A 15,497-nucleotide genomic window follows, 5' to 3' on the forward strand; every position below is an offset into this window, starting at 1 on the left:
CGTTCCAATAAACATAATATCCCCGAAAACCTCGAACCCCTTACCTATTCCCTGAGTACTGTTTTACGTCATATGAATGCAAGTGTTGAAGAGTGTATCTGATAACTTCCATAACAATTCCTAATTAGTTTTATTCATTTAATAAATTATGCAGATTTGGGGGTCACAAGGTCCTATTCAAATATTGTACTATATTGTTTGTAAGGGATATTGTTCACATTGATTGGTTTTTAATAATTTGAGACGTGATGAGGACGTTAACTCATTCTAATCGGTATACTATACTTAATTACAAAGATGCAACGAACGTTCAAAGAAGTACATCCCTAAATTAGCATATGCATACAGGATCACAAATATGCATCATACAACCACATAAGGTAAGAAGCTAACGGGATCGGGTGGTCAGACTCGGTGACTTGGTTGATGCATGTAATTGTATCCCAATTGCGTAGATCGATGCTTACGATGTCAGCTACTGGATTGTCTGGTCTCGATCATTTACAGACTGCCGCCATATGGCTTGAATGTCGCTGAGTGTGGCGTTAAACAGCTCACAAATAAATAGCCATATGTAGGGATTGATATATGGCTATTGTTTTCTCAAGGTGTTGACTGTAAAGACGACATCGACGAGTGCGCGTCAGGTCCTTGCTTGAATGGAGGGTCCTGTCGACAAGGCACAGCTGGAACCTACAATTGTGAGTGTCCCCTTGGTCTGGTTGGTGACAATTGCCAGGATGACATCGACGAGTGCGGCCTCATCAACCCCTGTAGGAGAGGCACGTGTGTTAACAGTCCAGTATTCGGCCAGTGGCTGTGTCAGTGCCCAAGAGGTTGGGAGGGGCAGAGGTGTGAGGAGAGGATCAACCAGTGTGCCTCAAGCCCTTGTCTCAACAATGGCGACTGTAGAGAAGGCGAACCAGGAGAGTTCATCTGTCAATGCGCTCGTGGGTATGAGGGGAATCGATGCCAGACGAATATTAACGAATGTGACTCCGGACCTTGTCGCAATGGTGGGACATGCGCTGAAGGAGCCGCCGGAGAGTATACGTGTACATGTCCTTTGGGTTTCACGGGTACCAACTGTGAGACGGACATTAATGAATGCGACGCCCGACCCTGCAAAAACGGAGGCACATGCACTGAAGGACGTGTTCCTGGGACGTGGGTGTGTGCCTGCCCAACTAACTTCAACGGATCAACCTGTGAGGGTCAAATTGATTACTGTGCCCAGAGGCCGTGTCAGAACAGGGGAGAGTGCCGCCAGGGGTTGGGTCAGTATTTCTGTACCTGTCCCCGTGGATTCCGAGGTCGGGACTGCGAGGATGACATTCAGGAATGTGCGTCTAGGCCCTGTCAGAATGGTGGAACTTGCAGCGAGCCTGACTTCGGAATGTTCCTGTGTGTCTGTCGAACGGGATTTGAGGGAAATGTCTGTCAGATTGATACTGACGAGTGTCGCAGTCAGCCATGCAGGTATGATATGTTGCCGTAAAGTTGATAGGGATTGGTGGAACTAAGTCAGGGGTAGGTGAAGGAGTTTGGTTTAACGCCATTTAAAGGCATTTCAGTTGTATCACATCGTGTCAGAAGTGTTGCCTAAGGTATGGTGCTGACAAACCTAGAAACATAAAAAGGGCGAATCTTGGATTTGAACCCGTGATCACAAGTGTCTGGAACAGAGAATAACGATGTTGCAAACGAGTTGGCAAATATAAGTCGGGAAGCATATATTTTTTTAAGAAATGATAACAGAGGTATCTCCACATTGCATTGATCCAAATTAAGGTGATGATAAAGTGTGCTCTAAAAATATATATATAACGTCGCACTAACCATGTCTTGCATTCAACCACAGCCTCGTGTAAGTATTGTTTCTTCCCTTAGCATGCTGTGTGTTGTCTTTAACGCCGCTGTTAACAGTAATTCGGTTATATCACGGTGTGTCAGATCGATGTGGGAGGAAATCTCAAAGTGATGCAGGCCTCAGACGTTTACCACTTTGGTGAAACCCATGAGAACGGGTATGGGGCTGACAAATCTAAGAACGAACAGGAATTCCATTTAACGATCATCAAAAATGGCGTGCACAAGGGACGCAACTCTGCACAGCAAATTGCGGCGCCTAAGACGACAGGCCTACCCATGCCACAGGAACTCGTTATTGGTCGGGCATAAAATATATACCGCATATATGTAAGTAGAGAATTTATTTAATAGCCAATAACGAGTTCCTGTGACCCATACCCCCATTGAGCAAATACGCAAACACACACTCAGAGTATATGATCACGTGTCTTCCAGAATATTTCTTTGTTTCTTTTTATATATTCAGAATTACCATCAAAACCAAACAAATGTATTCCTTTCAGAAATGGTGGACTATGTTTCCAAGGGTCCCCCGGGACATATGAATGTCGATGCCGACCGGGCTGGACTGGTTCCACATGTGAGCGCGACATTGACGAGTGCAGCTCCAACCCATGCTTAAACTCGGGCACATGTGTACAACCAAACATTGGATCGTACTCCTGCCAATGTTCCCCCGGCTTCCGAGGTCTGCGCTGTGACATCGAGGTCGACCCTTGTGACTCCAACCCTTGTCGTAATACGGGCACCTGCAACTCTCTTGGGAGAGGAAGTTACAGCTGCTCCTGCCCTGCGGGAACTTCCGGTCTCAACTGTGAAGAGGATTTGAACGAGTGCGATAGTTCCCCTTGTACAAATGGTGGTACCTGTTCCCAGCCAATCATTGGCAGTTTTCAGTGCGCGTGTACAAGCGGATATATGGGAGATCGTTGTGAAATTGGTAAAGTATTTTTTTGCGATTTCAAAATGGCCAACTAGGGTTTATATGTTTGAAACCAAAACTCTTACATGTATACGTTTTATTATATATGTTCCATATCTTCCATGAACTGACTCGCCGATTCACATATGTTTTCTGTATAGCCATCATGTTTTATTCGTTCACCGTGTGCCTATTTTTAGTTTTTTGTTTCACCGTGTACTTATGTTGCTCTTTAATTGTTTCTTTCCAGTTCCCCTGTCAGTCCCACTGCTTTCTTTCTCACTCTTTACCATATCATCGTATAAAATCATGTTTTCATCACCATCACATATTTGATGCAGACTCAGCTTAAATATATAGATGTACTTTAAACAGAGGTTTCAAAATATACCCAACCAATACGCTTTAATACTTACATTTGTCATGTCAAGCATACATTTATAAATATAATTGCCAAATAGAAATATTATTTGACGTTGTGTACGGTGTGTATACAGTTCTGTCGTTAGAGTGTAATGTAATCAACGACATGTCCTTCTGGCTGCAGATATCGACGAGTGTGAGATTAACCCCTGTCAGAACAATGGTACTTGTACCCAAGGCGACCCAGGAACCTACGACTGCGCATGTGAAGTAGGGTACACTGGAGTCAACTGTACTGAAGGTAGGAAGGGTTGAGTGTTTTTCATTTCAAGCCGCTTTAACAGTATTTCAGTTATATCAGGGCGGGCCAGCTTTATGTTAGAGGGAAACCTGAAGTGATGCCTGTCTCAGACCTTCACCGTGAACACGGTTATTGGTTTTCGAGCCTATTATCATAGGTTTCTGGACCCCCTAAGGACGCCACTCTGCTGAATTGCAGCGATTCAGACACCTGGGCCGCCATGTCGCCGTGAAATGGTTAAGACTCTTTGCGTAATATTGTATCAGTTCTTGTGACAAGACTAGTATGTAAATCAGTTGAGCACTGAATGTTCTGTAAAACCTATAGTCGAACACCTATAACTCGATATATCATATACCACGATGTGAGTTCATGGTCACTGCAAGAACGGACACGTTTGTGTCATAGCATTATCAAACTACGGAAGACAGTGATTTTCAATTGGCAGATTTCAATACTTTGAGATAACAGGATTTTACAGAATATATTTTACCCTTATTGGTGTTGAGGACACAGTCACAAGTCACATCAACCAAGTTCGGATTCAGCATTTTTAAAATGGAGGAGTCCAAAATATCAAAGAGTTCAAAATATCAAAATCCTCTCTCAGTCAATTGTACTCCCTACAAAATACTACATTTGGTTTTCAAAAGAGGGAGGGGGGTCCAGAACCCCTGAACGAACAGACTAACATGTGTGAGTCTGGTCTCCGAATGCTAAATCAGTGGAATGTTGTAGATGTGAACGAGTGTCTGACAGATGACTGTCAGAATGGCGCAACCTGCGTACAGGGACCACCAGGAACATACAACTGCACATGCGCAACGGGATACTTTGGTCTGCGCTGTGAACAAGGTATAGTATACCTAGTCTTTGAAAGGCACTTAGAAGTGATACACATAAGGAAGAGAATCTGTGGATGTCAACTTCTTTATTATGAGGAACACAACGTTTCGGAGTATGTACTTACTACTTCATAGTGAGTGAGTGAGTGAGTTGGGTTTAACGCCGCTTTTAGCAGTATTCCAGTTATATCATGGCGTGTCAGCTTAATGTGGGAGGAAAGCCCGAAGTGATGCAGGTCTCAGGCTTTTACCACTTCGGTGAAACCCACGAGCACGCTGACAAATCTAGAAACATAATCGGGATTCGAACCTACAATCATGGGTTGCTGGCGTGCCCAAGGGACGCAACTCTGCAAGAGCGGCGCTTTAGACGACTGGGCCACCCGTGCCCCCTACTACTTCATAAGGTGACTGATTCACCTGATGATGGAGAAAGTATATACCCCGAAACGTTGTGTTCCTCATTAAGAAGTTGACGTCCATAAATTCTCGTCCTTACAGTATACCTGTACACTGAAATAATAGAGTATACATGTTTACCAAGTGAACGTACATTGGAGATTCGCATTTGTAAATGTGTATGGCACTAATTACGGATGATGAGGCAACATTTGGTTTTGTTTTCAGAGGAGATATGTCACAACAGGTGTCAAAACGGCGGCACTTGTCAAGTAAGTATTTTTACTTTGAGGCATTCATTAACGACCATTACAGGATAGCTGTCTAAGGTCCGCAGTGCCTCATGGTTGTCATAAGATCAGTTAGGTGTACAGTGTTGGTGTAAACGTATTTCTATGCCTAAATTAGATTTCAGAAGAACAGTTACAATATGATGTTACGTCCGGTATCAACTGAGTAAGGATAAGAATTTATGGATGTACAACTTCTTTATTACAATTAGGAGCGACGTTTCGGTGTAGGTTCTAACACGTAAGTGATATCCAGAGTGTGGTTGACAAGTATATATACAAGTAGGAGGCAATGTTTATACAGTAGAGTAGATATTGTTATACTGGAGTAGAGAAGCCTGTTATGTATACACAAGGGTAGTGATGACAATCATGGGTGAAGTCAGTGACATAAATAAAGGATGAAGCCAGTAATATAAACAACGAACCTACACCGAAAAGTTGTTCATTCATAAATTCATATCCTTACCAAGTACTCCAACTTCTAAATGCCTATCAAAGAACTTATGGAATCAACTTGACTCCTGAAATAAAACTGCTGTTGTGTGGTTTTGGATTTGGGAAAGAAACATTGTTAAAAAGTTAACATTGATTTGTTTCTCTCTGAATTTACTCAGCGTCTAAAATTTGCATATGAGGAAGATTGGAATTGGTCGTTATCCAATAGTCCGAAAATGGGCTGTCAATTTTAAACTTATCTTTGAATCAGAATTTTATTCGGTCGAAGTTAGATGTTAACTAATTTGCGTCGGTACAGTTGTGTTGTAGTGCTCATTCGCTCTCTTTATCGAAACTTCATGACGGATATTCAAATATCAACCCATGTTTGCCAAAACAGGCGACTATGCTAACTAACGGGATCGGGTGGTCAGGCTTGCTGTCTTGGTTGCATGTTATTGTATCCCATTTGCGTCGATCGATGCTTATGATGTCAATCACTGGATTGTCTAGTCCAGACTCGATTATTTAAAACCGTGTCATATGGTTGGAATATTGCTGAGTGCGGCGTTAAACAAACAAACAAACAAACAAACAAATAAATCCTGCGCAATTTCAGATCTATACATGTGATATAGCTGGAAAAGTGCTCAATATAGCGTAAAACAATACTCACTCATTGTGCATGTATATTTTTTTACAATTACATTTGTTTCAATTATAATTTATATAATTTACAATAAACGTGTTAATTACAACATTGTGCAATATATGAATCTCACAAAGCAGCTTTAATGTGGTGTAAAGTATGTGAATAGGCTTTCACACCATGTATATTGTTGCAGGAACTGTTCAACGGCACCGCCATTGCAAACGACTATGTGTGTGAGTGCGTGACAGGCTTCGCGGGCCGCATGTGTGAGATCAACATCGACGAGTGCAACAGTAACCCGTGCAGGCAGATGGGTGTGTGTGTGGACATGGTCAACCAGTACCGCTGTGAATGTATGAAAGGTAAGGTGAAACTGTCAACCAGTACCGCTGTGAATGTATGAAAGGTAAGGTGAAACTGTCAACCAGTACCGATGTGAATGTATGAAAGGTAAGGTGAAACTGTCAACCAGTACCGCTGTGAATGTATGAAAGGTAAGGTGAAACTGTCAACCAGTACCGCTGTGAATGTATGAAAGGTAAGGTGAAACTATCAACCAATACCGCTGTTAATGTATGAAAGGTAAGGTGAAACTGTCAACCAGTACCGCTGTGAATGTATGAAAGGTAAGGTGAAACTGTCAACCAATACCGCTGTGAATGTATGAAAGGTAGGGTGGAACTGTCAACCAGTACCGCTGTGAATGTATGAAAGGTAGGGTGAAACTGTCAACCAGTACCACTGTGAATGTATGATAAATAAGGCGAAACTGTTAAACAGTAACGCTGTGAATGTATGGAAGATAAGGTGAAACTATCAACCAGTACCGCTGTGAATGCATGATAAGTAAGGCGAAACTGTCAACCAGTACCGCTGTTAATGTATGAAAGGTAAGGTGAAACTGTCAACCAGTACCACTGTGAATGTATGAAAGGTAAGGTGAAACTGTCAACCAGTACCGCTGTGAATGTATGAAAAGTAAGGTGAAACTGTCAACCAGTACCGCTGTGAATGTATGAAAGGTAAGGTGAAACTGTCAACCGGTACCGCTGTGAATGTATGAAAGGTAAGGTGAAACTGTCAACCAGTACCGCTGTGAATGTATGAAAGGTAAGGTGAAACTGTCAACCAGTACCACTGTGAATATATGAAAGGTAAGGTGAAACTGTCAACCAGTACCGCTGTGAATGTATGAAAAGTAAGGTGAAACTGTCAACCAGTACCGCTGTGAATGTATGAAAGGTAAGGTGAAACTGTCAACCGGTACCGCTGTGAATGTATGATAAATAAGGTGAAACTGTCAAACAGTAACGCTGTGAATGTATGGAAGATAAGGTGAAACTATCAACCAGTACCGCTTTGAATGCATGATAAGTAAGGCGAAACTGTCAACCAGTACCGCTGTTAATGTGTGAAAGGTAAGGTGAAACTGTCAACCAATACCGCCGTGAATGTATGAAAGGTAAGGTGAAACTTTCAACCACTACCGCTGTGAATGTATGGAAGATAAGGCGAAACTGTCAACCAGTACCGCTGTTAATGTGTGAAAGGTAAGGTGAAACTGTCAACCAATACCGCCGTGAATGTATGAAAGGTAAGGTGAAACTTTCAACCACTACCGCTGTGAATGTATGGAAGATAAGGCGAAAGTTGTCAACCAGTACCGCTGTTAATGTGTGAAAGGTAAGGTGAAACTGTTAATCAGTACCGCTGTGAATGTATGAAAGGTGAGGTGAAACTGTCAACCAGTACCGCTGTGAATGTATCAAAGGTAAGGTGAAACTGTCAACCAGTACCGCTGTGAATGTATGGAAGACAAGGTGAAACTGTCAACCAGTACCGCTGATAATGCATAGAGTAAGGTAACACTCACTATCAACCAGGACTAGTGTGAAGGTATGGAAGAAGGTAAGGTGACATTATCGGGAATTTATATTCGAGATGATTCTCATTTGCCGTTTTATTATGTCCAAGACCGGACTACCCTTTGTTTATCCCAGAGGGATACAAAGGAAATAGAAAATACCAACAACCGTATCAAAGTATATATCGGATAAAGAGCAAACAAATATTTTGTTTAGGAGATGATTGAATGTGATGTCATTGAGACTCTCTTACAGGCACGACTGGAGCCTTGTGCGAGGTGGACATCAACGACTGTGAGCCCAGCCCCTGTCTCCGTGGTGCAGCGTGTGTGGACTGGATAGATGACTACTACTGCATGTGCCCTGATGGTATCGCCGGCAAAATATGCAGTACGTCACGCCTACGTTATCATTACTGAGCATACAGTAAATTACGTTTATAACGAACATGCCTATAACGAACTAACGGATATGACGAATCTATTTTTTGTCGGGGAAATGTACTGTATGTATGCTGTATTTATGCTTAAAACGAACTTCGGTTATAACGAACTAAAATTAGTGGCCCCTTTGAGTTCGTTATAACCGTAGTTTACTGAATGTGCGAAGGATAACGCACGTCAGAGGGTTTGTGTGATATTTAAAACCCGAGGGCCGACAGCCCTGAGATTTTATCCAAAATGGGGTTTAAATATCATAAAAACCCGAGGGGAAGTGTTTAATCTAACTTATAAACCGACAAAAGAAAACTTAAAACAACAATTATCAACATTTTTATGTTTCAAACGTACGTTCCATGAACCTTAAGAAACGGGCGTAAAATATCTGTTGCTGGCGTACTTGAAAAGGACATCCTAAAAACATGATTTATCAGTGCCTCTGTAGCCTTGTGGTACACTTACTGGGCTACAGATACGAAGGTGGCTTGTTGGATCCTCGGGAATATAAAGAAACATTAGTCATTTGATTTTAAATTTCATTACATTGTGTTAAAATACGACATAAATTTCTAGCGGACATTCTTATGTTACAATCTTAACGGAAGTTGTATTAATAAAATCCCTGGGTTATTATTAAAAATCCCGGCGATATTATAACATAATATAGCAAATATCACTGGGATATTATGTAAAATACCGGGGTTAGTATAACGTCCCTATTTTTGAGATTTAACCCTACTGGAGAACAATAGGATGACGTCACTGGAGGTTTATAAGAAAGACCCAGATATATGGCGTGTCTCTTATGAGAGACATTGTGTCTAATTCGTGGCAGATATATACACTCATGTTGTAGTATGACGTTCTAATACATATAAATGATGTAATTTAGGAGATGAACATACTGGGTTTTCTTTCGTGTTTTCAACATGATATGAATACTGCACAGAGCGCAATCTGCATTTTGTAACCTTGTTTGTGTTGACAATGGTTGTGATAGAAGAACTGTTCTGTGAATATTACCTCCCGTGGTAATGAGGCCTCTAAATCAGCTGTTTGAATCAGAGGTGGTTATTGTGGTTTAGAACCTCTGCTTGACCAATCAGAATCGAGTATGACAGAATCCTGCTTTTTATTTTAGGCTCTAGGCCATGCATTTGAGTTTTATTTAGATCTAAGTCTTACCTATATATGTGGAAGAGTTTATGCGAACCGTTCCAACACTTATATGAAACTTGGCTTTCACACATTTTTACCCAGTCAAAACACTATAATCGGAGTACACATATATATCGTGGTATTTCAGATGAGTCCTCGCCTGGCAGGGTTTACCGACCATGCGAGAAAAATCAGTGTCTGAATGAGGGTGTCTGTTGGCTGAACGCCGACAATACTTTCAGATGTGAATGTCCAAAAGGTAAGATTTCTCATGCTCCATTATAGCAACACTCACTAGACTAGAAAATGTTGAATAGCAGACCAACCATCATGGTCTCATGCCACCATTGAATCATCTCCCAGTAAACATCTAAGTGATTATGAAACTTTGTTAACCTCAGAACGCATACAATAGTCATCTTCCCGAGGCAAGGGCGTTAACCGACTATAAAAGTCCAGTTTCAACTCTTGCCGAACTAGGCTGGAATTCCGGAGTAACATCTTGGCAGGACAGTAACGCGTAACGAACCAAACATCCGGTTCGAAAACAACATTGAGCAGATTTCGGTCAACTACAGGATTTGCAAAGCATGTGTACTGTCAGCTGGGCGTCGACAGATATTTTGCAAATCTGTTCAAGGTGCTCAAGTGATCTGATGCTATTCGTGTGGTAAGACACGTTTTATTACAACATAGATTGGAAATATAGATCAGATCGTCTTGACTGGGCGTCGCCATTTTGTTTGAAGCAAATGTGTGATGTGAGAGATTAAATATGATTGGTCAATAGGAGGGACATGGAAGGAACATAACTCACAATAGCAACGGTTGGTGCTACGATCGAGCCTGGAGATTCCAGCCTAGTTCGGCAAGGGTGAAAACTGGTCTTTTATTGTCAGCTAACACCCTTTCCTCGGGAATATGACATCTTTGATATACTGTAAATTAAACAAGATAGTCAAATTGGTGCCTGTAATATTAACACAGAATTAAGTGTGTTACATTTAAATAAACGTTGTATATTAACTAACCCAACCAACTGATGGTGGTTGTGGCAAAGCTTGACCTTGGATGTCCAGTAAGATCTCTATAAACGTTGTATATTAACTAACTCAACCAACTGATGGTGGTTGTGGCAAAGCTTGACCTTGGATGTCCAATAAGATCTCTATAAACGTTGTATATTAACTAACTCAACCACCTGATGGTGGTTGTGGCAAAGCTTGACCTTGGGTGTCCAATAAGATCTCTATAAACGTTGTATATTAACTAACTCAACCAACTGATGGTGGTTGTGGCAAAGCTTGTCCTTGGGTGTCCAATAAGATCTCTATAAACGTTGTATATTAACTAACTCAACCAACTGATGGTGGTTATGGCAAAGCTTGACCTTGGATTCCAATAAGATCTCTATAAACGTTGTATATTAACTAACTCAACCAACTGATGGTGGTGGTTGTGGCAAAGCTTGACCATGGATGTCCAATAAGATCTCTATAAACGTTGTATATTAACTAACTCAACCAACTGATGGTGGTTGTGGCAAAGCTTGACCTTGGATGTCCAGTAAGATCTCTATAAACGTTGTATATTAACTAACTCAACCAACTGATGGTGGTTGTGGCAAAGCTTGACCTTGGATGTCCAATAAGATCTCTATAAACGTTGTATATTAACTAACTCAACCACCTGATGGTGGTTGTGGCAAAGCTTGACCTTGGGTGTCCAATAAGATCTCTATAAACGTTGTATATTAACTAACTCAACCAACTGATGGTGGTTGTGGCAAAGCTTGTCCTTGGGTGTCCAATAAGATCTCTATAAACGTTGTATATTAACTAACTCAACCAACTGATGGTGGTTGTGGCAAAGCTTGACCTTGGATGTCCAACAAGATCTCTATAAACGTTGTATATTAACTAACTCAACCACCTGATGGTGGTTGTGGCAAAGCTTGACCTTGGATGCCCAAGGTCACTACACAACGTTGAATAATAATTCTCTCTAAGAAGGTCTATGTGAGTCCATATAGCTCCACCTGCTCACCCCTGTCGTTGTCTTCCGATGCAGGTTTCACAGGTACGAAATGTGAAACCAACCTGGAGAACTGCATCCCCTCTCCATGCCTGTCTGGAGCCCAGTGCATCGACTGGATTGATGACTTCTACTGTCATTGCCCTGCCTGGACATACGGGAAAGTGTGCGGTAGGTGGTTTACTAGCTCACATTCTTCTAGCAACCGAGACCGCCTCCGTGGTCTAGTGGTAAAGCGTCCGCCCGGAGAGCGGAAGGTCCGGGGTTCGACCCCCGACCGCGTCATACCAAAAGACGTTAAAAGATGGTACTTGTTGTAAACCTGTCTGGCGCTCGGCATTAAGGGACTAAAACAAGGACTGGTTGACTCGGAGTCAGTAAACTGTGTCTGAGTGGGGTATTCATGTTAAACTGCGGCATGGTACCTCAGTGGGCTAGCACTATAACTCGGCATCAGTCCGGACAAGTACAAGCAGCCACACACACACACACACACACACATACACGTGCATGCACGTCGCTATATAAGTGCAATAATCTTGGACGCGACGTTAAACCCTATTTCACCTCAGTTTACATCTAGCAACCGACCGTATCTAGTTTTTTGTCTAGCTTTGTTGCTATTGGTCCCTCGTTAATCAACTTGTTGGGATTGTGTGTTTTATTAGTGCTATCAGCAATAGGTTTGACTATCTCAAATTCGATTATTTACATGCCATCGTGATATAGCAGAAATATTGCTGACAGTGGTGTAAAACAACATTCACTCACTCACCTCAGCCTTGTCGTTATATAGTGTCTACAAGCAACCGACATGAACATGGTAGAACCGTAAACAAAGACAGACAGTTCTCATAAATATACATGTCTCCTATCTACTGTTCACTTGAAACAACCTCCCTCCTTCACAGATAACATCACGACATACGTGGAGCCAGTGACGCCTATTGGAGTCAGAAGAGGTCGGTACGGCATCAACCCTATCACCCTCGCCATCCTCCTCGGTATCATCTTCCTCATCGCCTTCATCGTCGTCATCATCGGCCTCATCTGGCTCTGTGTGAGTCAAAGGAAAGGCCCCAGAGACTTCTGTTTCGCCTTGCCTTCGTCCATGTATAGGCAGCTGTTTGACAATTGGCACGAGAGCACCTTCAGCTCAGAGAGATATTAATCACGGATGCATCATTGTCACAGCTGGGTTGGTCCGATGGTTCTGATAGCAGCACGTGTCTAGTAAAGGGTTCCTGAACCAGTACTCTGCTTAATGACAGGTGCATTTGCACAATCTCTTCAATGCGAATTTCATTATTGTTGTAAATGAAAATATCATTCTTCAGAGGAAACATAATATCCAGAGATTAAAAGTGGTAAGGAAAATGTGTTTGAAATATCAACCAACCCTGGACAAAACACACTCCTAGTGTTCTTGTGAATTCTTATAGTGATCTTTCAAAGGAGTAATGTATTTCGGCTTCTGTGTTGGGAACCTTCTTCAATGAATCCATTGTTCCATTTTTCTACATTCCTTGTTCGTTATCTGAATGGTATTGCACAAGAACTGTATACCATTGTAGTCAACTGGTATATCTTCTTGGTCACGTTCCTTTTAATCAGAATGAGATATTTTACTCCGATTCGATTCCTCTCTCCGTAAAGATCAATAGGAGATCAAGACACCATGAGCAAAATGAAGGAAACGTGGGCTCTTGGGCAAGTCAGGTTTCAGCTCTAAAACGATTGAGTTCATCACTTTACCTTAACAAATAAAAAAAGACAATTTGGAAATCAGACATGATGCCCCGAGTGCCACTCGCTCGTACCGATATTTGAAAAGCCTCCACGCTGACTGGCTCAGAGGAAGACTCAAATGACGACACCTCCGGTAGGTTTGTCAGGGATTGACTGATACGGAAACGAATCAGAGTGAATGATCTGATTTTAATATAACAGGGCTTCTATCAGAGTTTACACCAAGAACTTCAATATAGATCACTAATTCCCTGCATTTTAGCCGCATTTATTTTAAAGAAAATGAACTTTGCAAAGTGCAATTACAATATCCCTCTGTCGTTTATGCCTAAGCTTCTCAATACACTTACATGAAATGATGTACATACTGCATATATTGTATATATCAAATGTATATTTATTTTTTTAAATATTGCCAATGACTGGGTCGATGTCATATAAACATTTAACAACTCTTCTATGTAAATATATCAACATGTACATATCGTTTCCATATTTATCAAGAAGATAGCTTAAATGCAGTCTTACTATGAGTCATATTTCAACACATTGTCTCAATCATTTTCATTAAGAGATTCATGTCCTTTTCAACAGGTTATTGCCATATCTATTAATCTTGTTTTCATTTGATGTATGCAGTGTCTTAGAACGTTTAATAGTTTATTCACATCTATGGATTAATCCAAATATTACCATTCTATATATATGTATTATATTGGCTTTAGTAATTAATAATGTAATATAATACATGCATCTAGGCAAATAGAGTTCAGATTTGTAAAACTCTAAATTTCCACTATAAAATACTTTCCATGATGAAGGGATAATAAAAAATAATTCTTCCTTTCTAAATTGTTCAGATTCAGTTTAAATATTGTGGTAAACAAATGATCCCACAATGCTCAGTGGTATATTTTAATTTTATTCTTGGATATTGAATGATACATTTTAAGATATACTATGTAGAAGTTTGTATCAAAGAGTTAATCGATTTAATGACAATGTGTTGGAAATACTTTAAGCATAATGCATTTTATCATTTTGTACTGGTTTATACACTTGCTTTCAATTTTACTTTCTGCTTGTACAGTCCATTCAGTGTAAATAGTGTTGTACAGGTTGAACGCAGAAATCATGGTTTTCGTGCGACAAAAACAGGCTATCAACATCGATGTTTGTGTGTTTGCAAGGTCACACAACCAAGACGGTTGTCCATTTGATGAAAATAAAACAGAGACCAGTCAGCAATGATTGTGCGTACGATTCCGAGATCGCCCGAACTGTTTCTATGTTTGTCAGCACCATAACAGTTCTCGTCGGTTTAACCAAAGTGGTAAACGTCAAGACCTGCATTACTTCCCACATGAAGCTGACACGCCGTGATATAACTAGAATACTGTTAAAAGTGGGCTTAATCCAGACTCACCCTTTGGATTTATTCTGACAACGTAATATGCACCCATTAAACAATTTGACATGAAGAACCATATATTATGTTGGCACTGGAAGTGCAGGACATACTGTATAATGGGTGTATTATTCAATTCTGCAGGCTCCGTGAACTCTGCTTGGTGTATCTTAAACTACGTCCAATAGGCCATGCTTTGGGTAGTAATATAGTGCAGATGTGCAGGTCTTCAGCTATACCCTTGTCCTTTAACAACCAATGACAACTCACTAAAGGAACGCTTGTGCTTTTCTACCATTTGTATTTCATTTTTGTAATAAATGTATCAAACTGACTCTATTTTGTCCTTTTTAATCAAACACAAAATCACGTCTTTATCTCACATTGACACATCAGCCCTTGAAAAGATCTGGGTCAGAACCGGTCTCAAAAATACATAATGGGGTGTTCAGGCTCGCTGGTTTATGCATGTAATCGTATCCCCTTTGCGTAAATCGATGCTCATGCTGTCAATCACCGGATTATCTGTCCCAGACTCGATTATTTACAGACCGCCGTCACAAAGCTTGGAATATAGCTATGTGTAGTGTCAACAACAAACAAAACACGACACATCAGACGTTTATGAGTTGATCCTATTACAGCTGTACCCATGCAGTCTTGTAGGCTGACATAACAACCACCATCAGCCAACCATGCACTCTTGTAGCACGTGATCAAGTCTGTATCATCCAAACCGATGATCCACAGTGTGACCACTT

General features: G+C 41.1%; 1 protein-coding gene across 1 annotated transcript in view; it reads left to right on the forward strand.

The window, feature by feature from the left end:
• Positions 1-15,009, forward strand: part of LOC139442975 (fibropellin-1-like) — a 44,277-nt gene extending 29,268 nt beyond the window's left edge. Inside the window, exons 10-19 of the mRNA XM_071223900.1 lie at positions 609-1,479; positions 2,376-2,812; positions 3,342-3,458; positions 4,197-4,313; positions 4,931-4,974; positions 6,276-6,444; positions 8,203-8,337; positions 9,694-9,804; positions 11,616-11,750; positions 12,491-15,009. Coding sequence (XP_071080001.1) covers positions 609-1,479; positions 2,376-2,812; positions 3,342-3,458; positions 4,197-4,313; positions 4,931-4,974; positions 6,276-6,444; positions 8,203-8,337; positions 9,694-9,804; positions 11,616-11,750; positions 12,491-12,750 — 2,396 coding nt within the window. The 3' untranslated portion in view covers positions 12,751-15,009. The remainder of the gene's footprint in view (positions 1-608; positions 1,480-2,375; positions 2,813-3,341; positions 3,459-4,196; positions 4,314-4,930; positions 4,975-6,275; positions 6,445-8,202; positions 8,338-9,693; positions 9,805-11,615; positions 11,751-12,490) is intronic.
• Positions 15,010-15,497: the final 488 nt, after the last annotated feature.

The sequence above is a fragment of the Haliotis cracherodii genome, unplaced genomic scaffold, assembly GCF_022045235.1.
Source record: "Haliotis cracherodii isolate W230 unplaced genomic scaffold, xgHalCrac1.p SCAF_5, whole genome shotgun sequence".
NCBI classification, from domain to species: domain Eukaryota; kingdom Metazoa; phylum Mollusca; class Gastropoda; order Lepetellida; family Haliotidae; genus Haliotis; species Haliotis cracherodii.